The following is a 22,304-nucleotide window of genomic DNA, read 5'->3' on the forward strand; positions in this document are numbered from 1 at the left end:
AACATAGCCATGGCTGGCCACACAGATCTCTCCACACAGAGCACTCCCACACAGCACTGGCAGCCTCATCCCACACTCTGCTCCAGCTGAGCAGGACAAAGGTGCACTAGTGAGCTTCTGTGTCCATCTGTGTATTTACAGAAGTATTTACACATGTGTACAGTGTGTCTCCTTCCAGCAGCTGGCCTCAGGCAGTGCCCAGGAGCTGCCCCTCAATCCCAACCTCTCCAGCCCCCAGCAGCCAGCTCCCCGTGGTGCTCTGACCACGAGTTCCTCACGCAGGGCAAAGTGCAAAAGGAGTTTAATGAGAAGGCCTGACAGGCTGCGCTGATCAGGTGCAGGACATGGACAAATCATCACAAACCATTTACACAGGACTGGCCCTTTTTATTCCTGTGTGCTATATTTGTTTCTCTATGTGACCTAGGTCACCCCTGGCTCCTGCCCTAACCACTCCCTAATGAGTCCCGTGCAATCCCCAAATGCTCTTCCCCTGCATCTCATCCTGTGTCCCACACCCCTGAAGACAGCTACACCCCCAATCCTAAAGGTGCTCTGGGGCTGAGGCTCCCCTGGGGCGGCACTGGACAGGGTGTTCCTTTCTCTGAGTCCTTAATTTGGGTTCCCACCTGCCCCTGTGCCCCTGGAAATGTGCCTTTATTGGGCTGATGGCTCCTGGGACGGGCCTGGAAGCAGCCTGGTGGGTGCTGCTTGGGCTCCCCCTCCTGCCATCGTCACCCTGTGCTCCTCTGTGGGTGTGCAGGCCCGCTTTTAGCACATACCCTCCTTAATTGTCAGTATAATTAGGTTTGGGATGTATATAATCTGAACAAAATTTCTCTAGTTTTAAGATTCGTGTTTCTTTCTGTAATTAGGGGATGTTTAGGGCAGGAAGCAAAGGCAGGAAAGGAAGTGTTCATATGCAGATTAATTCTTTACTCAGGGTGGTAAGGCACTGGAACAGGTTGCCCGGAGGAGTTGTGGCTGCCCCATCCTTGGAGGTGTTCAAGGCTGGGTTGCATGGAGCCCTCGGCAACCCGGTCTAGTGGGTGGCATCCCTGCCCGTGGCAGGGGGATTGAGGCAAGCTGATTTTTGAGGTTCCTTTCAATCCAAACCAATCTGTAGTTGTGTGATAATGAGCAGGGAGTGAATTCAGATTCACATTCAGATGTGGAGCACAGGAGAAGGGGTCGGCACCGGGGAGTCTAGCAGGACAAGGCAGGGGGCAGCTTGCTGTGCAGCCCTGAGTGCAGGGGTGCCTTGCAGGAAGGGCGATGGCTGATGGTTGTGTGAGCAGCTCTGCTTGAAGCAGCTTACCTAGCACTAATGTTACCCAGGCACTGCAAAGGAGCAAAGTGCACTGAAGGGAAAGGGAGCAGAGCCTTGGACTTTGTATTAACTGCAAAACACTGCTGACCATCAGCTCTGAGTAGCATTCCTGGCTGGTAAACACCCAGTGCTGTTGGCATCGGCTGGGCACGGGCAGCCTCAACCCTTCCCAGCTCCACAGCCTGGAGGACAGGGCTGGAGCAGTGCACCCCAAAAAACCCTTCCTGGCATCCACGTGCTCATTATCGGGAGGCTTCATGCAAAGCCCAAGGCTAATTCTGCTCCACATGTTAATGAAACATTTACTAGAGGGTAAATTAAGAGTTAATTAGGCATTCACTACCCGAGTGCCCACTACCCTGTGCAGCCCTGCCTGACTTTGAACCGGCCCCGTTTTGAGCTGGGTGCGCACAGAGGTCCCTTCCCACTGAAAAAATCCTTCGGTTCCCTGGATACGCTAATAGCTGCAGATGTCACCCAGCCGGGCAGGTGGAGTAGGATCGCAAAGCGCTTGCGGTGAGGGCGGGACACGCTCTGAGCTTTCCGAGCCCCGGGGACGCGGGGCTGGGGACAGCGGCGGGCCAGCCCCGGCGGTGGCTCCGCGCCGCGCCCGCGCAGCCGGGCCCGGCCCCGTTCCCATGGCAGCAGCCGGGCCTCAGCGAGCGCCGGCCGCGGGAGGCGGCAAGCGCGGCCTGCCCCGGGAGGATGGAGGACGAGGAGCCGGAGGGGGAGGAGGAGAAGGAGGACTATGAGGAGAAGGAGAAGGAAGAAGAGGTGAGGAGGAGGCCTTCAGCACCGCCCGGCTGTGGCTGGGCCAGCGCTGGCGTTGTGCTCTCCTTCTCTCCCAGGAGCCAGCTCCCTGTCCCCTGACGGAGGAAGACCTCAAGGAGGGCCTCTCTCTCCTCAGTAAGACCGGCAACGGGCTGGCCCACGCCTATGTGAAGTTTGAAGCCAAAGACAAGTGAGTGTGCAATGCGTGACCCGGCAGAAGCCCCTTCTCCATGGCCATGGAGTCGCTGTGCCGCCAGCTGGTGACCGGCCATGCGGGGTAGGAGCGTATCCAGGCCCTGCTCTCCAGCCGCCTGGATTCCAGTCTGGGCCTCAGCACAGCCTGTCCATCCTCAGCCCTGGCCTGGGCACTGCCTCCAGCACGGCCAGGCGCACCACTGGGAACATCAGTGTCCCCTAAGGCTGATGGCAGCCTGCCCATCGCTCTGGACTGTGCTCTCCTAGGAGGGCCTGAACAGAGTGACCTCCCTCACAGGCACTTTGAGAAATACCCACTGACATCTGTCCTCCTAATTGCTAACCTTTAAGGCAGGCAGCTGTAAGTACTATGCCACAACAGGCTTGGGACAGTTTGAAGCCTCAGCCTCCCCAGCAGAGCCACCTAACTAAGGCCCCATTAAGACTGTTTCTTTCAGCAGCCTCATAGGGTATCTCAGCCACTATTTTTTCCACTAGAAAAGTCCTTCCACACAGTCCTTTGTATTGTCACGACTGTCTAACAGACCCCTTCCCAAAACTTACCCTTTCCTCTGTTCTGGTTGTGCCCTGTCCTGACAGATACAATGTAATGGGAATAAGTACTCCCTCTGCCAGGAAAGCAGGTCCAATCTTGCAATTCGTCTTTGCTTACAAACCTGTCCCTATCATCTGCCTTTTTCTTCCTTCTCTCAGCAGGGCTTTCTAGGACAGCAGGGAAGTAGGAGAGGTGGTTGCCCTCCCTCCAGTTGTGGCAAGGAACAACCCAAAAGATGGTAGTGGGGAAATATGAAAGATATATTATTCACATTCACTCTCTCTCAGGGGCCTGACAGACATCAGCCTCCTCAAACGCTTCATTCACCTGCGGTATGTGGATTTGTCAAAGAACAAGCTGAAAGATTTGGTCCCACTGAGCAGCCTAACCCAGCTGCTTTGGCTGAAGGTGGATGGGAATCTGCTCACCAGTGCCAGCATGCAGGAGCTGCCCTACCTCCAAGTCATCAGCTTTGATCGCAATCACATCACGGATTTTGAGGGCATTACTCACCCCCTCCTAGCCAACCTCAGCCTGAAAGGTGATACAGTCTACCTGTCTTGTGGGGACACTCTCTTGGAAAGGTGGGATTAACTTTCTTATTTCTTCTTCCTCTGGCACTCAGAAAATAAAATTGAGACAGTGCTGGGCCTGAGTCACGACCACTTGTTCAGCCTGCAAGTCCTGGAGCTGCGAGGAAACAAGATAAAGACCACAGCAGGGCTTGGTGTTTCCAAGCTCAAGAAGCTCTACCTGGTAAGGTCAGCCAGCCTGGGGAGTGGGACAGAGCTGCTGCAGAGCCCAGCACCTGCAGCCCAGATAGCACAAAGGGAGTGGCCATGAACCACAAATCACAGAGGAGTCGATGTTGGGTGCATCAGGTTCTTCCCTCACAGCCTCCTGCAGGAGGGCAGCTTTCCCTTCAGGCAGTGTTGGGCAAGCTTGTGTTCCGTGTGCCCTGGGACCACTGGAGATCACTGGGCAAGCAACAGCTTTGCTCTTTGGGTGACAAGGGGAGGCAATGCCTCTTTCTCCTCTCTGATGGGCCTAATCAAATACTGGTTTAAAGCCAGCACAATTATGTGATTCACACCTACAGCTGCCAAAAAAGAAATTGATTCAATATTGCAGTGAAACTAAGTTAGGAGAAGCAGTTTCTTAATATCATAAATAGTTATTTCAAGGAAGCATTTACTCCTAGAGATGCAAGTGAAGAAAGTATTTATGGCTTAGCCCCATGGATCACACTGTACTACAGCTTGCAAAGACTAAACAGATGTCCTGAGTCACTACCTCTTGAAAAGCAATTAAAGATGATAAAGGCTTTGAAAAACTATGTGGCTTCTTTTCATCAAGATTCCCTGGCAGAAAACACTGAGATTGCTTGCTGAGATCGTCTCTGCAGTTTTCTGATGGGAAACTGGGATTTTATGACTGGAGGTGCTCCAAAAATGGATGAAATGGATAAGTCACTAGATACAATACAGAATTTCAATGCATACCCAGTCACCTGACTGAGTTATTGCAGGGAAACAAACAGAGCATCTCTGCTGAGGGAAGGTTCCTCACATGACTGAGTTGTTTCTGAGCTGCCCATGTGAAACAGGAAAATTGCAAGGGGTGATTGTTAAAACTAGAACAAGTGACTCAAAAGAATCTTTGGGGCTTGAATTTGTCTCCCATGTCTACATGCTCATTAAATAATTTTGCAAGGAAATCTCCCCCAGTAATGCTTTGGTTTCTGTGTAAAGACTTTGGTGTTATTTCAGCCTTGGATAAGTGCAGCTGATGCCTCAAGGACAGGGTTCAAGACAAAGAGTTCAATTTAAGGAATTGAACCACATTTGGTTAATGTATGACATAGCCACAGATGAAATTTTGTATGTAAAAAGTGGTATGTGCTAGGAAATCTACAACCTGGGTGTGTGTCATGTTTGCATTATTTTTGAGGGTCACAGTAGGGCTGTGTTAGCTCCTGCTCATGGTGCAGCAGTGGTGGCAAAGGCTAACCTGAAAAAGGTGAGGTGTGCAGGAAGCGGAGAGGAGATCATGGGCAATGTATGGTAACTTTCCAGAAGAAACAGTGGCATCACATCTGGGTGAAGAACTGGTATCCAAGGGAAGGTGATGGTGTGTCAGACAGAATGTTGTTTGATTTAGGGGAGAAAAATGGAACAACTCTGAAAAATATTGATTCTGCATTGTCCTGCTAGTGCTTGCAAGGCTAAAGCTGGTAAAACAATTCATACTGAAGTGATGAAGAAAGTGTGAGTGTTGAGAGGTTACTATTCCTTTTGTAAGCCAGTGATCAGTGAGCTCCCAACCCACACCAGCTCACAATTTTCTCTGAGGTACAATGTCCTAATACTTCCTGACTGCTAAATCTGCTCACGTGGCCTTCACTAAATATCCAACTTTCTTCTTTTTGTCCTGGTGTTACTCCTTTTACTTGGCCCAGCTGGTCCAGATTCTTCTTTGTCCAGTTTTTCTATTAAAATCCTCCTTTCCTACAAAATGTCCGTATCCTAAATGACTCAGCCCTAAAATGTTCTCCTATCCCACCAGTTCAGCCTGTGCCCCTTTTTCAGTCTCGGGTATTGCCCAGGTCATTGCTTGGGTACCTACGAGGAAAAGAGAGTACAACAGCACCTCTCACCCCGTTTTCCATTCAGGTTTCAGCATCCTTAGAGACTGCAGCCCGAACCACATCGGCAAGGAAATCCCTGCTCAGCTCCAGGCTGGAGAACGTGGTGGGGAGGGATTACCAGGGATGCTCCAAACTTGGCCGCACAAGGCGGTGAGCAGCCTGACAGAGCAGAGCGTAGGTGCTGGCACTGCGGGGAGCCTCCACTTGGGCAGGAGACCTCTAGTGGTCTTTTCCAGCCGAAATCCTGCTGTGAAACTAGTACCTGAAATTCAGAGCTTTCGTATTTCCCTGCTTTGTTAATCCACATTCCAGTGAAGTGAATGAAATTCAGTGATGGGGAATTTTAAACTTCCTGAAGTAAGATACAGCCCGGAGGAGTTGAAGGGACTTCTTGGTCGTAGATTTTCCCCACAAGAGAAGCAGCTGCCGTAAGGTGCCTGGACTACCTGGACTGTGTGACTGAGAGGGGCTGGTTACTCATCCTTTAAACACATTAATTTTAGGCTCAGGTGTGCTTTCCCTTCCACACTGTTGCTGTTGCCATGGAAGGGGATGCTGTGCTGGCAGTGGAGTATTCACATGGGGTGGTTTTGTCTCAGACACCAAGTGATGCTCCAGGAAACACTTTTCCAGCAAACTTTTGGTCCTTGAATCTGAATCCTGAGAACCCACTTGGCCAAGACCCTGAACTATCTGACCAAGCTTCAGACAAGGCTGTGTTATGAGTGGTAGGGAGTCTAAAGGATAGAAAGAGATTTAAAGGCTAGAAATAACTGCTGTTCCCTTTCCTTTGTGTCCCAATTTTCCTTCTCTCTTCCTGCTTCCCTGGTGCTCAGGCCAAGAACACCATTTGCAGCCTTGAAGGCCTTGAGGAGTTTGAGCAGCTGGAGACTCTCCACCTGCGTGACAATAAGCTTGAGGCCCTGGATGGATTCTCTAATAGCATGAAGTGCCTGCAGTACCTCAATCTACGGTGGGTCCTCCCTGCTCTGTGTTGGGACCAGAGATCCCTTCATCAGACTGCGCTCCCATTTAGATCTTTAGGATTTTCTGGGGTTTTTTTTTGGAATTGAAGACCTGGTAGGGATGGCTTGATATTTACCATCCTTAACTGGTGTTCAGCAGCTGTCTAGGCTGTAACAGCCAGTGCCTTTCCTGGGCTTCTTAGAAAATATCGGCCTCTCCAGTCACTCATATTCCACCTCAGGTTTTTCAGTCCTTCCTATAGGTCAGTTGGGTCCCTCAAAGCGTGTTCTCTGTGTTCTGCCTGCAAATGCCCTTCAGTTCTCGGTGTTTGCCGTGCGGGGCCATGGTGCTGTCACACAGTTCAATGGACAGAGGAATCCAGAGGAGGTATCTTTTTTGTGCCTCAGTCTGGGGAGCTGCAGACAGCTCTGGATCTTAGGTGACAGATCTGTGGTCTAAGGCCTATGGTACCTCATGCTGCTAAGTTTTGCTTTTTCTGTCTTGTCCACTTATTGTTCCAAAGGGATTTCACTACTTGCACGGGTCTCCCTCCCCTGCTATCTGTGCTTCCTTTTCTTCAGGAGCAATGGGATCAAAAGCTTTCAGGAGGTGGAAAAGCTGCAGGTGCTCCCCATGCTGCAGGCACTGGTGCTGATGGACAATCCATGTGCCGAAGAACCCAATTACCGCCTGGAGGTCCTGTCCCGGCTGCCACAGCTGCAACGCCTCGACAAGGAATCGATTGAGGAAGAGGAGCGGGAAGAGGCCGAGAACATCCGTCAGGCAAGGAAGGAAAAAGAAAAGGTGAGAACAACACAGTGTGGGGATTAGAAGGAGGTGAAGAGAAAGAAAAAGGACCAAGCATGCTGATAGAGCCTCTCCTCCACTATATTACATGAGGAGAAGGGTGAGGGATGGCAGTTGCAAGAGCCTGAAAAAGAGGCCAGGTTTTGCAACCTGGTAGTGGTGGCCAGCATGCAACCCTGCTGCCATTCCTGACCCCACTAGCAGAAGAGGGCAGTGAAAGGGGAAGAGACACTGGGCATGGAGTCATTAACTTCTCCCTCCTCCCTTCTTCAGGAAATGGAAGAATCTCTTGAGGATACAGTGGCTGAGTGACCTGTTTTTAACACCTGTTCCCAGAGGTTGTCAAGATGTAGTGATGCCTTTCCCCGTTTGTGAGGCTGAGAAAGTGAGAGCTGTAGGTACCAGCTTCACCTCATTTTACCTCTGGAGAAAAGAGGAGCGCTACTCACCCTGGTCCTGGAAGCTGCCCTGAGGCACTGCAGTGTTTTTGCAGTCAGTGCACTGTGTTCTATTCTCAGTAGACGTGAGAGGGGAAAGGGGAGACTTACAGGTTCTGTGGTTTGATTTGATTCCCAAAAACCCTGCAAGATTTTCTGATTTGAATAAAAATGATTAATGAGCCTGGAGTGACTGGGATTGTTTATCCTGCACACCCACTCCTATTGCCTGGCTCTCTCACCCTCATCTGTCTACGTCTCTCCCTTGCTGCCTGCCTCTCTCTGTCTCTCCATCCCCTACGTGCTGTTTGCAAAGCTTTGCTAAATCCTGACTCATCGCAGCTCTGGGTCACATGCTGCTGTCCCGGCCCTATCAGGGGCGTCTCCATCCTGCTGCTGCCGCCACCGTTGGCTTAGAGGACACATCATCTCCCCTTGAGGTCCTGCATCCCTCCTCAGCTTCGTCCTCTCTCCTTTCTACCAGCACTTTCTCAATCTCTCGTCCACCCCAGCCCTAGGAAGGTAAGTGTCTCCCCACGGCCAGCACACCCCTCACTGCGTGCATGTTTCTGCTGCCCACCTTGTGCCCTCCAAACCCCACACGCACTTTGGGGTCCCTGCGGAGAAAGACCACGGTGAGCGGCAATAACAGCTCAACTCCCCTCACTTCCTCCCCCTGCTCCTCCCACCTCTGTCTCCTCACTCCCATCCTTCTGACTTTTCTTTCATATTTTAATTTCAGGTACTCCCTCCTTCCCAAGCCCCCCGCCTTTCCCCTCCCGGCAATCATAATTTCAGATGTGAATCCAGGGAATTGCAGGAGGGGGGGCAACCAAGGAGGATAGGTGGTGCTCCCAAGGGCACTGTCGGGAGGTGCTGCGGGATGGAGCTTTCCCCGGGGGAGGGGGTGGTAGTGGGGAGAAGGCAACGCTGAGTCTGGGCACTGCTGGGGAAAGGATCCAGCCTCAGAGCGGACCAGCCGCCCCAGCCTCCCGAGGTGTTGCCATAAACACGGGCGCTCAGGGAGAGGGAGGGAGAAGAGGGGATGTTTTCCTATTTGCACAGCCCCACACCACAGGGGAGGGGGAGAGCAGGGAGAGGATGTGACAGTCAGGCAAGCAATAGCTGCATCAGTCACGACACTGCAGCAGTGCGGGCTTCCTGGGAGCAGTGCCCAGCCCAGGGGAATCGCGGCACCACACGAGACTGGTGGCGGTGCCTTGGGGGAAAGGTCTTCACCTTGCTGGCCTGGCAGGGACAGGGAATTGCTACCAGCGCCAGCTGCACAGGAAGGCATTGCAGCAGCACCAGCCTCCGCGGGTACGCTGCCCAGCCCCTGTTCACGGGGGCTGCACAGCCTCCTCTCTCTTCCTGGATATGGTCTGTGGCTTCCCAGCCATGGCTCCATCCCAATCCCTTATCCCAGCTTATCCGCCTCTGACCTCCTTTCAGGACAGTGCAGCTGATACCAGGGATTTCAGGGTGGTTCTGTTCAAAAGAGAGAAAATGCAAGGGGACACAGAGCAGCAACACAAGCGGAGAAAAGGCTTTAAAGAACTTTAAGGGAGAGAAGATCATGTAAGTGATGGGGTGGGGAAGGCAAGGCTGGATTTGGGCTTGTCATTTGGCTTCCTTGGATCTGGCTCCAAGAGGGGCAGGTGGATGTGACCACAGGGATGTGACCAGGGGCAATGTGACCAGATAAGCAGAGAGCCACAGCATCTGGCAGTCAAAGATGACTTTAAGCGGGGTCCTGTCCCTCTGTACCCCGTGGAAGCTGTTGAGGCACAGCCCGGACACTGCTGCAAAGGAAGCTCACGGCTGGCTGCACCAGCACGACTCTGGAGGAAGTTCCTGTGGCGTGTGCCAGATGGCGTGAGGAGCACTGCCAAAGCGGCTGATGGGGGATCCCAACCATCCCATCCAGATGGACATGGTGGAGGGCCCTGTGCAGGCTCCAGAGAACCCTGGAGTCGCTGACTGCAACTCCCCACACGAGAAGCTCTGGCTGAAACTTCAAAGCAGCAGCACAATTTTCACACACCTTTGTGATTTCCACCCACCCAGGGCAGTGGCGTCGGGTGCTGGCTCCGGCTTCCCCATCCTGCTTCTCAGCTCCCCTCGGTGCTGTGATGTGCTGGTTCAAGCTCATTTTCCCCTGCCCCAGTGCTGAGGCCCTGTGCTGGCTGTACCCCTGCTCACACACCATGGGGAGGTCCTGGCTGGGGCTCTGTGGCTACTCTGGCCTCTGCCAACCCTGCTCAGGGTTGAGGGAATCATCTGTGGGAGCCAGAGGAGGAAAACTTGGCAGTGCTGGGAGCACGGAGGGACACACGCCTCATTGCAGCACCCCAGCATAGCACAGCCCCACAGCCAGGGGAAAGAGAAGGTGGCATGAGGAGCTGATTTGGAACCCCTGGAGAGCAAACTGCAGCAAAGAGAAGCTCTTTCAAACAAACAGTCATCATTACCCACCAGCATGTTTTCTACTTCAGGTTTAACCAGGTGCCCCAGAATGCTAGGTATCCTTATCCCCCCCACCCAACAGAGATCCAGCCCAGTCTCATCTGCTTCCCTGCCTCAGGAGCAGAGCGAAGGGTTGGCAGCTGGGCCAGGTGCCCCCTCCTTTCAGAGCCCTCTTTGCCACATCTGAGACGCTGTGGCCTTCAGCAAGATGGCTCCTCAGGCTGCCAAGCTCCACGCTCCCGCTGCCTTGGCACAGCCTGACCCCGCAGCTCACGGGGACACAGGGATGCTGAGCAGGCGCTCGGCAGGAGGGACATGGTTGGGGTCTGGAACAGCCAGGTTGGGATGGCTCCCCTGCCGTGGGCTGGAGAGGGGCTAGGGGTCCCTCCTGGCTGGCTGCCCCCTGCCCTGCCCATGACTTGGCTCTGCTGGCTCCCCATTCCCTGCACAGGGACACAGCAGCCACTTACTGTCTGGCCTGGCAGGCGCTGTCCTTGCCTCCCGGCAAGGGGACAGGAGATGCCAGGAGCTGCTGCCCCGTCCTTGACACCAGAGCCAGGGGCACCTCCCCGCTGCACCAGCTGATCCCTCCCTCTCTGCTGCCCGTGGCACCCTTCCCATCCCTGCCATCCAGGCTTGTGTCGGGTGCTGTGCTGTGACACAAGGAGAGGCAGAGTGCTCCTAGTTTGTCAGTTGCACCAGAGGGACAGGGTAAATTCAAATAGATAGCCAGTTCCTGGAAAAATGTTTGTAGATTCCTGTAGTCTGGGTGAATTTCTAAATTTCCTGGGGCAAATAGTTTTAGCCCAAATTTCTAAGGTCACTTTTCTCTGTCAGTTTAGACATAGGAGGGGTGAGCACCACATCCTGGAGCCTCTCAGAGCTGAGTGTATCCTGTTCTCTCCTCTCCACAGACTCACCATGGCAGTCGAGAGGATCCATGCCCGTGAGATCCTGGACTCCCGTGGGAACCCCACTGTTGAGGTGGACCTCTACACACACAAAGGTATGAGGGTGAGGATAAAAGACAGAGGGCAAGCCCTGCCCACCCTGGCAGAGCTGATGCTGTGCACAGCCTGGAACGCCAAGAGCATGGAGGGTCCTCATGGGTGAACCCCCAGCAGACAACAAGTCAGGGGAAGAGGCAGAGACCAAAACTCTGCTCGTGGCTCTGCTTGTGCCTGTGCTCAGCAACTCTGCATACGCGCTGGGCAAATCATGACAAGACAGCTGGCTGTCCTGCGTGTGACATGAGCCACGCTCCTGCCCGTAGCAGGGACGGAAGGTCTTTTTATCATAAATGTCTGCACCTTCTCATCATACCCCTGCTGCAGCTATGCTTTTAGTCCTGGGGCATAGTAGATGTTTGGTAGCACATCCATGGCCATGCTCATGGCAGGGGTAAACCTTTGTTCCTGAGATCTCTGTGCAGCTACATCCATGCATGGGGCTCAACTGAAAGAGCTGCATTTGCACAGGGCCCAAAACTACTTGGGCTGAGGGGTGAGGAGCAGTGAGAGGCCAGAGCAGGCATGCAGCTATTGTTTTCCTTCTTCAGTGAGGCAGAAACCTCAGTCTGAGGGGGAGGAAGCTGAGGGTGGCTGTGAGTCAGGCTGCTTCTGGAACTAGGAGGAGGGCTGAGGAACTTCCACTCATCACACACAGTTCTGGGATTGGTGTGAATCTCTGGGTGCCTGACATCCAAGTTCCTCAGCCTGGAAGCCCTGGGTGCATTTATTTCTGCCACTGAGGTGCTCCACCTCTAGGGAGACCAGCCACGAGCAGCCAGCCAGTGGAGCCACCCATTTGCACAAGCAGTTGTTACATCCTTTCCTATGAAAGCAGAAGGAGGTGCATGAGGGTTTTTCCTCTTCACCCTCTGCTTGTCTCACACCCCTGTTTTGCTGTCTCCCAGGCATGTTTCGAGCAGCCGTCCCCAGTGGAGCGTCCACTGGTATCTACGAAGCGCTGGAGCTGCGAGACAACGACAAGTCACGTTTCCTTGGAAAAGGTGGGGAGATGCCTGCTCCACAGCTCATCCTCGGGGCTGCCTGTGTGTGGGGCTCTGCTGGAGGGTACTGCCTACCCACTGGTGGTGACACACAGATGTGTCCCACTACTCTCAGGGAGACCACAGAGGCACAGACCTAGCATAAAGTGAAAGATCAGGCCTCGATCTTCCCTTGCTGTCTCCCTCTCTCAGTCTCTCTATTGGTCCTCTCTCTCCCTCTTTCCACTCTTCTCTCTGCCTCACTCTCTCTCTCTCTCTCTCTTTCTTTCTCTGCCTCTTCCTTTCTTTAGGGGTCCTGCAGGCCGTGGATCATATCAACAGCACTGTCGCCCCAGCTCTCGTGGGCTCTGTAAGGATTTCTCTTTGTTCTCCCTTGTCCAGCGCTTACTCTGGTCTGTCTCTGTCCCCTGATCTCTGTCTCTGCCTCTCTTCATCTCACTGGGTTAACAGACATAGCAATGCTCTCTGTGAACCTGGGCACACCCCTCCTGCCCCCTGTGCCTGTGTGTGTCCAGAGCAATCTTTTCTTTGGGGGGAAAGGATTTAACTCTTCCTGGTCCACCGCAGCATCTGTGCAGCCTAATTTGTCCCCTTGGTGCTCCCTGTAGAGCTCACCCCCTCTTTCAGCTGTGCTCCCCCTCAAGCACTGAATCACATCCACATGTCTGTGGCCTCCTCCTGGTGTGATGAGCAATGGTTGTACCATGCAGGGTCTGGTACAGCCTTGCAGAGCAGTGGTGTCACATCTGCACCCTGTTTACACCTGAAGACCTGGAGCCTGCTTTGAGGAGAGCTGAGCCAAAGCCACATATTACACACCATGTAGCCCATGGCTGGCTCTGGCCAAGAGCCCAGTTCTCTCTGCCCCTGAAAAATACCCAGTGTGGTGGAGGGCTGCCTGTGTTGGGTCTAATCCACCTCACTCCTGGGGATGGCTCCATCCAGTCTACATTTGCTTGCTTGAGGTTGAGCATATTCTGTTGTTCTGCCTAGCTTCTGTGTGACCACAGCACCACAAAGCTCCCTGGAAGCTGCCAAAAGGATGGGTAAACTCCCAAGGGCGTACTGTGTCCCCAGCAATGCGTGGCCTTGCCTGGGCTGCAGCTGACCCCCTCTCCACCATGGGTACATCTACACTGCACTGCAGCAACACCATCAGGGTTACCTCACCTGGCTAAATACCACCAGTTTCCAGAGCTTTGTGTATATATGTTCCCCCGCAAGCTGAAAAGGTCCTTTTACCCCCAGCTTCTCCATCAACGCCTCCTCTCCCGCACACCAGAGCCAGCGGCTCTTCCAATCATCCCCTTCTCAGGAGCTGTTTCTTTCTTGCAGGGCCTCTCTGTTGTGGATCAAGAGAAGATAGACAATCTGATGCTTGAGATGGACGGCACAGAGAACAAATGTAATTCATCCCTCTTTTTGGCCGGGAAATTACGAACAAGGGAGGCTGCAGGGATGGAGTGGGGGGCACTGTCCAAGCTGTGGTGAGGCCAAGGCTGGGCTGGCAAAGGCACCCACTGGGCAGGATGTTGCCACCTGAAAAGTCAATCTCCTCCTTTGCCCACAGCCAAGTTTGGCGCCAACGCTATCCTGGGAGTTTCGCTGGCTGTGTGCAAGGCGGGAGCTGCGGAGAAGGATGTGCCCCTGTACCGGCACATCGCTGACCTGGCCGGCAACTCGGACCTCATCCTTCCTGTGCCAGTAAGACTCCTCAGCCCTTGACATCCACCTTCAGAAACTCCAAAAGAGTGTTGTTTCCAAAAGAAACTTCAAAGGTGTTGGGAGGTAGATAAGAAAGGGATATGGGATTGAAACATCAGCTGAGTGCACTGCAGTTGTCAGGGAAGCAAGCCAAGGCCCGAGATTTATCAAGTTTCAATTGGAAAAAAGGAGCCTGAGGAGGATACAGGAGAGGTTGTGGTGGGGGGCTGACTGAAGATCTCATTCTTAGCACAAGAACCAGGGGGCATCATGTGAACCCTCTGGGGCACAGTTCAAAACAAGGGCATATGGGTCTTCACACCAGAGGGAAGCTGCCTTGAGAAACTCTTTCACAAAGGGAGTTGTGGACGCTAAAATTTTCTCAGGGTCAAGAAAAAAGGTCCTGGAAGAGAAACTGACAGCATTGTTGATAAACATGTACAGATAAACAGAGCATATATAAACACACATAACTCAGAAGACCTCTGAGAGGGAAACAGGTGAGAAAATCCTCCCCAACCATGTGGTTTGAGCCACTGGTGGAGGGAAGACTCCAGGCTTATGTGTCTTTGGTCTAATGGTTGAAGCTGATGTGCTTATGTTACCCTGTGGGATGTGGCATGAATGGGCATGGTGATACATCTGAGAGCCACCCCTCAGGGGTGCCAAGACCAGTTCCTTCAACTCTGACTCTCTTATGGACTCTTCCAGGCTTTCAACGTGATCAATGGAGGTTCCCACGCAGGCAACAAACTGGCCATGCAGGAGTTCATGATCCTGCCTGTGGGAGCCGAAAGCTTCCGCGATGCCATGCGCATCGGGGCTGAAGTCTATCACAACCTCAAGAGTGTCATCAAGGAGAAGTATGGCAAAGATGCTACCAATGTGGGCGATGAGGGAGGCTTTGCTCCCAACATCCTGGAAAATAGTGAAGGTGAGAGCCCTACAGAGATGGGGTACCCTGCCTGCAATGCTATGGTTTCCTATGCCCAGCTCACAGCATTCCCTGGACTGATTCAAAAGATGATGCCTCAGTGTCATTGACCTCCTGTGTTAGGGAATGTTTCTAAGCTCCTTCTTGATCTGTCACAGCCTCTCCATACAAACCTTTTATGTGTGTGCACACTTTTACAAGGCCTTCCACAAACTTGTCATTGAGCTGTGGAATTGCATTTTAATTCCTCCTTGTCCCTTTTGGACACAGCCCCTACAGCTCCTTGGCATGTTTCTGTTGTGTTCTGGGCTCCCTTCTACTTCTCCATCACACCACCAGACTCTAAGTGGCTCTAGGGACCTTCCCAAGGGAGGTTTCTACCAAAAGGCAGAGCTCTCTGCATGGGCTGACTCTCCTGACTGTGATTCTCCCCTCAGCTCTGGAGCTGCTCAAGGAAGCTATTGACAAGGCGGGCTACACAGACAAGATCGTCATCGGTATGGATGTGGCAGCCTCCGAGTTCTACCGTGACGGGAAATATGACCTGGACTTCAAGTCCCCAGATGACCCAAGCCGCTACATTTCTGGAGATGAACTGGGTGACCTCTACCAAAGTTTTGTACGTGATTACCCAGGTGAGCTGCTGTGCGGGTTGGTAGGGAATCAGCACTGGTGCTGCGCACCGACCAGGCACAAACCCTCTGTGTTTTAAGGGTGGAAAGGGAGGCAGCTTTGATTTGTGCCTCTTTGGTTGTCCTTTCAGTGGTCTCCATTGAGGATCCCTTTGACCAAGATGACTGGGAGGCCTGGTCTAAGTTCACTGCCAATGTGGGCATTCAGATAGTGGGAGATGACCTGACAGTGACAAACCCCAAGCGCATCGAGCGAGCTGTTGAAGAGAAAGCCTGCAACTGCCTCCTGCTCAAAGTCAACCAGATTGGATCTGTCACAGAGGCCATCCAAGCGTGAGTCCAGTCCACTGCCCTTGTTGTCCTGTGAATGCGGTAGGGATGAACCACGGCCAGGTGTCACACTATGCACTGGGTGAACAGACTTGTGTCTCTACCAAAGTGTAGGATGCTGAGAGTGGGAGCAGAGTGTGCTTGAATCTTACCCTGTGCAGGTGTGTAGGAGTAGGAGCTACTGACTGCATTTCTCACTCCTTGCAGCTGCAAGTTGGCCCAGGAGAATGGATGGGGTGTGATGGTGAGCCATCGGTCTGGGGAGACTGAAGACACCTTCATTGCTGACCTGGTTGTAGGACTGTGCACTGGGCAGGTAGGTGAAACCAAGGCCATGCACAGGCCTGGAGGAAAGCAAAGGGGTGTCAAAACAGAATCCCCTGCCCTGCCACAAGAAACTGGTACAAGTCATAACAGTGTCTTACAGTGTTTGCTTTGCGGAATGCTTTACAGATAAAGACGGGTGCTCCCTGCAGGTCTGAACGCCTGGCTAAATACAACCAGCTCATGAGGTAAGGGGCCCCAGGGATGAGAATGCAGAAGAGAGAATAGGGGAGTGACCAATTGGGTGGGAGAAGCTGAAAGCCCAAGGGCTGATGGGGTATGTGGGTGAAATGTTACAAAGACAAGGCACAGAGATGACAGTAGGATCCCGGGGAGGCCTCTGGGGCAGACTCCTTTCTTCCTCCTTGGCATGAGGGTGCACCCCTGCAGTCACAGCAGCTGGCAGGAACTGAGCTCCTCGGGCACATGTCAGCTTCCTGCTAGTGAGCTGCCTCTCCAGCGCCTTAGTGCCTCCAATGCTCCCTCACTACAAAGGCCTGATGTGTGCTGTCTCTCTCCTGCAGGATTGAGGAAGAGCTTGGCGATGAAGCACGCTTCGCCGGACACAACTTTCGCAACCCAAGTGTTCTTTGAACATTGTCCCCAGAGCACAGCCACCCTGCTGCTCTTTCCCACCTCACAGACTCTGAACCCACTTTTCCCTCCACTGCTCCCTTTTTTGCTCTGTCACCTGGTTTCCTCTCACCTCGAAACCCCTTGAGTTCAGGTGTCCCTGGCTAGATGTACCCAGGTGAAGGATGAGAGAGCGGCCTACACCCTGTCCCTTGCTGTGGGGTCATAAGCATTCCTGGATCTAGGCATTGTGTGTCTCTGTTGTTTGTGCAGGGCCACGCCTGGGCTGCTCTGCTCACGTGTCAGACCACGGGAGCGGCTGCCCAGCGTGCTCCCTCGTACGCCGAAGCATGTGCGGTGACCATCTGTGCGTCGGCCGGTGTGCTCGGGCACTGCCGCACCTGTGGCCGCGTCCAGCCGAGTGTTGCCAGCGGCTCGCTCTCGTTGTGCATGTGTGTAGGTGTGTGTACGTGTCCTGGCCTACGGCATCCCTGTGCCCCAGGCGTGTGTCTGCACTGAGCCCCGGCGGGACCCGCGCGTCCCTCGCCTCCACCCCGGCAGTGTCGTGTTGGGCTGTGCTGTGTTGGGCTGTGCTTGCCGGCAGCTTGGTGTTGAAGTGCACTGCTGTCCCACGCTGGGCGTGCGTGCGTGTGCGTGTGCGTGCTGTCAGTCTCTGGCTCAGCACATAGTACTGTGGGGCAATATATTAAAGCACATCCGTAAACAAACCCATGCTCTCATTTGCTTCTTGTGACCTTTTTCCCTCTGTTCCCTTCCCTCTTGCACTCCTTCACCCTCACCTCCGCCGATGATGTCTGCTTCACCTTCTGGACAGCCCATGCTCAGCTGAGCAACAGACAAACTACAGATCCCTAAACTCTATTAAAATGTATTTCACACCTGACTTGCCTGACTTGGCCTGATGTTTATCTCTAGTTGCCAGTGTTGGGGAAGTGGGGACATTTTGCCACCAGAGCAGGAGATGCTCACACAGAAAGGTAACAAAAAAAGGCAGAGGGGACTGGCAAGGGGAAGAAAAGGCCCAGCTACCCTCACCTGCTTTCACAGCTTTGTCCCACAGCCAGACTGCTCTGTTGCCCACCAGCCAGGAAGCACCAAAGGGAAGGCATGTGCAATGACTTGCCCCTGTCATCTCCACCAAACCGTGTTGCATGAAGATCTGCTGTGCAGGGACTTCAGTCGTGCCTTCCACTGATGTAAAGGCCTCAGGGTGGGCCCCCAGCGTCTGCCTGCTGGTCTCAGATGGTAGATCGAAATGGCAAGTCTTTGAGAGAGAAAACGTTGGTTGTCCTCCCCCACAAGGGGTTTGTAGAGCAGTGACTAGAGGTGTAGGTGGGATGGGTGTCTCTCTTAGCTCCATCTTTTTTCACAGGGGCAACTCAGCAGTACTTGGGGAAAGCTGCCTGTGCTCCAGCCAGTGCCCTAGCAGGCTGGATGCCAGCAAATCCCAGTGCTTGCTCAACAAACAGCTTTGTTCTGGACTGACTCAAAGAAAGGTGGGGGGTTGGGGGTGCTACTGTGAGAAATACAACTGGAGAATAAATGATAAAACCACCTTGCCCACCCTTATATTCATGTCAGCAGCCCTACCACGTTCTTGGGCACATTCAGCTCCCTCCCTACAGAAAGTTTCCAGACCCTTGCTTAACTCTTGTCTAAGTTTGTTTCTGAGGTTGCTCAGCAAGTCCCAATCCCCCTTGACTGTGTCCTAATGCAGTCTTTAAAATCCAAAGACAAAAGTTTAAAACACTGGCATTTCACTGCTGATCCTTTACTAAACAGTATAGATTAAGGACTAAGTCCAAGAAGGGAAGACAAAGACTCTGGCACAGATGCCCAGAACTGAGAAGAGGGTGGGAGGGAAAATTTGAGGGTAGAGACAGGATTGGTTTCCAGGGCATCCCCAGCGCACACAGCACACATTTCAGTGGCAGGCGATAATAGCTCGTGCCCCGTCTCTCGCCCATGCTCTCTGGGAGCTGTAGTCCGGGTGCCGCCGGGGAAGGCTCTGCTCCATCTTCCCCCGCCCCCGCGTCCCCCTCGGCGGCACCGGCACCCCGCGGGGTCCTGTGGGTCCCCCCCGCGGTCATGTCTCCCGCAAAAGCGGTTGTGTGCGTGACAGCGCTGTTTTCCAGAAGGAACGTGCATTTTGGATACAGGCAGTGGGCTGTCTTTTCCCGTTGTAAACCTCACTGCTCCTTTGTTTTAGATACTAGTATTTTGTGAACAGTATGGCTACTGCTTAGCAATCAGGGCAGTCTTTTAGGGGAAAAAAACCCACAACTTTGTTACGTTTCATATTCCCAAGAGCATCTCCCCTTCCCCCCCCCCCCCCCCCCCCGCCCCTCCCATTCGTCTTTTTCTGTGCAAGGAAGGCAATTAAGTGCCCAAGGTATTTGGCGTTGCCCATTTAAATGCAGCCAGGCTGCAACAGCAGGGAAGTGGTGTACATGTCCCTACAGTGCGGGAAGAATTTGTTAGGCAAGAGTTTCTGCCGGTGAGGCATCATCACGTCCCTGTGTCAGGGAAAGTGCGTGAAAGCCTTGAGGGGATGGGAACACATCCCGCCATAGCAGTACCTCACCTTGGTGCCTTTTCTAAATCAAAAGAGTTCGTCACTGCTGGCACAATGTACAGAAGGAATACGTGATGCTGGCATGTTTGCTTGGGTCACTGCAAATATTTGTCCTCATGCAGTGCATCCGAAGATGCATATGCTGCTTTCCCTTTGGCTCAGCGGCAAAGATTTGGTTACAGCTTCTTTGTGGTAGGACTGTCCAAGCACTCGGCTGATCCCACACCTGAGGACTCCTGTTGTATGAGCTGGTGTCTCCATCAGATTGCTGTGCTGTAATGTGAATGCAGTCGGAGTATGAGCAACAACACAGGGATGGGCTGGCAATGTGACGCTATCTGTGAATGGAAACATTTGTTGGATTTGCTTTCTTGTACCTCTCAAATCATACTCTGTTTAAATTACATTTGCAGAGCAATGTACAGCTGTTAACAGGATAATTTAACATTAGCTGCTGCCTCTTCCCCCTGCCCCCCCAAAGCCTGCAGTATTTTTCTTTTTTTCTTTTTTTTTTTCCCCTAAATACATGTGTGCACCCATAAATGAGCTGGAAGGGGAGATGTCACTGAATTAGGCTTGCTGTAGAGTCCAGAGAAAAGCCTTAATGATGAAGAGCTACCGAATTTCTCTAGTATGTTCTTGTCTGTCTCAAGAACAGAGGGATGTTGTTCAACCTTGACAAACCAGTATCTTTCATATAGGAGGCTGTCAGGGACACTGTCTTGATGAATATCTGACAAGAAGTCCAAAAATTTGGGTGCTGGATAATTCCTATGAGGTCCTGCGCAGCTTAATCAAAAGAAGAGTATTTGTCTCTGCTGCTGGAAGACTAAATACAGACAGCTTGGACAGGTTGGCAGGGGGACATTACAAAGCTCTCTCTCTAGGCAAAGATCAGCATGCTAGAGCATTGCGTATCTCGGCATGGAAGCAGCTATAACTTGCTTCCTTATTCCTTCCATCAAGGAGACTACTATATGCTGTGTGTCAAAAGGGAAGTGGGGCTCCATGTGTTTTTAGAGTAAGAGTTTCACAGGAAAATTGAGATGAGATGTTTGGAGGTCTGGACTTCAAGCCCCTGCTAACAGCAGGGCTGGCTCCAGACCTAGATAAGGCTTGCTTGGGGCCTTGGCCAGGCAGTTTCTGACCATCTCAAGGTGAGGAGATTCCCCAACCCCTACTGAAACCTGTATCAGTGCTGAACTACCTTTAGGGAGGAGGTTTTCCCTTTATCTAGTCACAATTTCCCTTCTTGCAAATTTCATAGGCATTTCACTGTGTACCCGTCAGAAGAATTTGGCTCTCACTTCTCTGTAGCCCTCCATACCAAAGGGAAAAAAAAAGCCAAAGAGTAATTGGTTACCTCCTAACTTTTCTCTACTCCAGGCTGAAAGAAACAGCTCTTTCAGCCTCCCCTTGTATGCCACGAGCTCCAGCACCTCACTTATCTCATTCCCTCCCCCACAGGACTATCAGAAACTTTCTTGTGCTGCATTTCCCTAAGAAGGCTACATCCCAGCCAGGGCCTCTCCTTTTGCAGGCAGCTGTTTGTCCCCTGGTAGAACTGGAAAGCAGTGGGATGATGTGGCTGGAGAGATCTCAAGGTGGCATGTCCTATGTCCCTAATCCGAGGGAGGACCAGGATTACACGCTCCAGGAAGTTTGGTTCCTGGCTGGCTCACAGACTCCCCAGGTGATATATCCATCCTGAAGAGACACAGCTATAATGCTCTTGATTTGCCCAAGACCTTCAATCTGTTGATTTCAAAGGTGAAATAATTTTATTTCTCACATTCTGCAGCCAGCCCACTTTGGTCTTGCTGCACGAGCACAAACAAGCACTCGTGGTTCTCTTGTCTGTTTTCCACCTATACTTACCATCCTGAAAGCATAGGGTGTGACTTGACCTAGCAGCAATTTGGCTGTGAGCATTTATAAGTGGGGAAGATGAATGGTTGCTTTGGTCCTGCTTCTCTTTTGAACCACCTCTGATGTCTCTTCATAAACTAAGAGTGCAGGCCATCTTTGGCTGGCTTCTTGGAATAAACCAAAGCCTAGTATGATTATCATAAGGTATTGGAGTCTCTGCCTCTTCACTTGTTGAAATAACAAATGACACAAAAAATCTTGATAATAAATTTAATATTTAAGTCAAGCTTTCGAACTGAAGCAACTGACCTGGTTATGGAAGATGATGACATGAAAACCATTTGGGGCTTGACACTGTGGTTATATAAACTTGGTATCACATGTTACTCATCCAAAAGATCTCAGCAATACCAACCACTGTAGCTGCCACAGAGGCTTTTCCTCAAACCACAAACCTTGGGGATCTGGGTATTTTGTTTAGCATCCAGAGAACAAGGATCTTGACAAGATCTTCCTCCTTCATGAATCATCACTTTGGCCTCTAAGGGTCACACGCACTGTGAGCTCGGGACGCAAGGCTGTCAGCTCCTAAAGGTGACAGTTTGAAGCAGCCGTGACAACTGCAAACGCCACCACCTCAACAGCAATAATAATATTCTGTCTTCTTGTCTGGGGCTCAGCTTGGTGAGGCACTTTGTGAAGCAGATAGCGCTTACCCATGTGATTGGAATCCACAGGGTGTTCTCTTCCACACAGCACCTCTCCAAAACAGTGTGGTGAAATGTTTTGGACTGACCACACAAAACCTAGTGAGCATTTTTGCAAACGTTAGCCATGGCTTTTTCAATCTCCCATGCCAGGTGTGGGAACCAGAGAGTCCTAGGGAACCACAGCACTTCAGGATTACTGCTGGCAGGGCAGAGGGTCCCCACAAGGGGCAGGACAAAGAAGCAGGCTGGGGAGAAGGGTGGACTGTAAGAATGAATGAGAGCTAGAGACATGAAGCACGCTGATGTTGTGCCAGTGGGGCTGGCTTGGGAATGAGAAGCACCGAGAGCAACTCTGTGTCCAGGATAAATAGTGAGGCCCCAAAATGGCACGGTACCCCTGGAAGTGGGTGTGGAACACTTGCATTGGGAGCCATCAGCTTAGAAGG

General features: G+C 52.3%; 2 protein-coding genes across 3 annotated transcripts; both read left to right on the top strand.

Moving 5' to 3' along the window:
- Positions 1-904: 904 nt before the first annotated feature.
- Positions 905-7,898, top strand: LRRC23 (leucine rich repeat containing 23). Its single transcript, XM_053971287.1, has 7 exons — positions 905-2,104; positions 2,179-2,291; positions 3,140-3,393; positions 3,478-3,608; positions 6,336-6,472; positions 7,047-7,269; positions 7,546-7,898. The coding sequence occupies exons 1-7, from the start codon at positions 2,036-2,038 to the stop codon at positions 7,582-7,584; spliced, it is 966 nt and encodes a 321-aa protein (XP_053827262.1). The 5' UTR covers positions 905-2,035; the 3' UTR covers positions 7,585-7,898.
- A 185-nt stretch (positions 7,899-8,083) lies between these two features.
- Positions 8,084-17,587, top strand: ENO2 (enolase 2). 2 transcript variants are annotated; one of them, XM_053971775.1, is made up of 12 exons: positions 8,084-8,231; positions 11,090-11,181; positions 12,091-12,186; positions 12,477-12,535; positions 13,522-13,591; positions 13,757-13,890; positions 14,602-14,824; positions 15,262-15,459; positions 15,588-15,789; positions 15,994-16,102; positions 16,240-16,298; positions 16,635-17,587. In XM_053971775.1, the coding sequence occupies exons 2-12, from the start codon at positions 11,097-11,099 to the stop codon at positions 16,702-16,704; spliced, it is 1,305 nt and encodes a 434-aa protein (XP_053827750.1). In that variant the 5' UTR covers positions 8,084-8,231; positions 11,090-11,096; the 3' UTR covers positions 16,705-17,587. The 2 variants fall into 2 exon arrangements, with proteins under 2 accessions (XP_053827750.1, XP_053827752.1); XM_053971777.1 differs by lacking the exon at positions 8,084-8,231 and adding an exon at positions 9,162-9,287.
- Positions 17,588-22,304: the final 4,717 nt, after the last annotated feature.

Source organism: Vidua macroura, chromosome 2, assembly GCF_024509145.1.
Source record: "Vidua macroura isolate BioBank_ID:100142 chromosome 2, ASM2450914v1, whole genome shotgun sequence".
Lineage (NCBI taxonomy): Eukaryota > Metazoa > Chordata > Aves > Passeriformes > Viduidae > Vidua > Vidua macroura.

Bases quoted from the DNA above. Each gene is read 5' to 3' on its own strand.
- ENO2 (XM_053971775.1), top strand. From the start codon at position 11,097: ATGGCAGTCGAGAGGATCCATGCCCGTGAGATCCTGGACTCCCGTGGG. The intron at 12,187-12,476 runs GTGGGGAGATGC...TCCTTTCTTTAG, and splicing joins GTCACGTTTCCTTGGAAAAG to GGGTCCTGCAGGCCGTGGAT. The intron at 16,299-16,634 runs GTAAGGGGCCCC...TCTCTCCTGCAG, and splicing joins AAATACAACCAGCTCATGAG to GATTGAGGAAGAGCTTGGCG.
- LRRC23 (XM_053971287.1), top strand. From the start codon at position 2,036: ATGGAGGACGAGGAGCCGGAGGGGGAGGAGGAGAAGGAGGACTATGAG. The intron at 3,609-6,335 runs GTAAGGTCAGCC...CCTGGTGCTCAG, and splicing joins AGCTCAAGAAGCTCTACCTG to GCCAAGAACACCATTTGCAG. The intron at 7,270-7,545 runs GTGAGAACAACA...TCCCTTCTTCAG, and splicing joins CAAGGAAGGAAAAAGAAAAG to GAAATGGAAGAATCTCTTGA.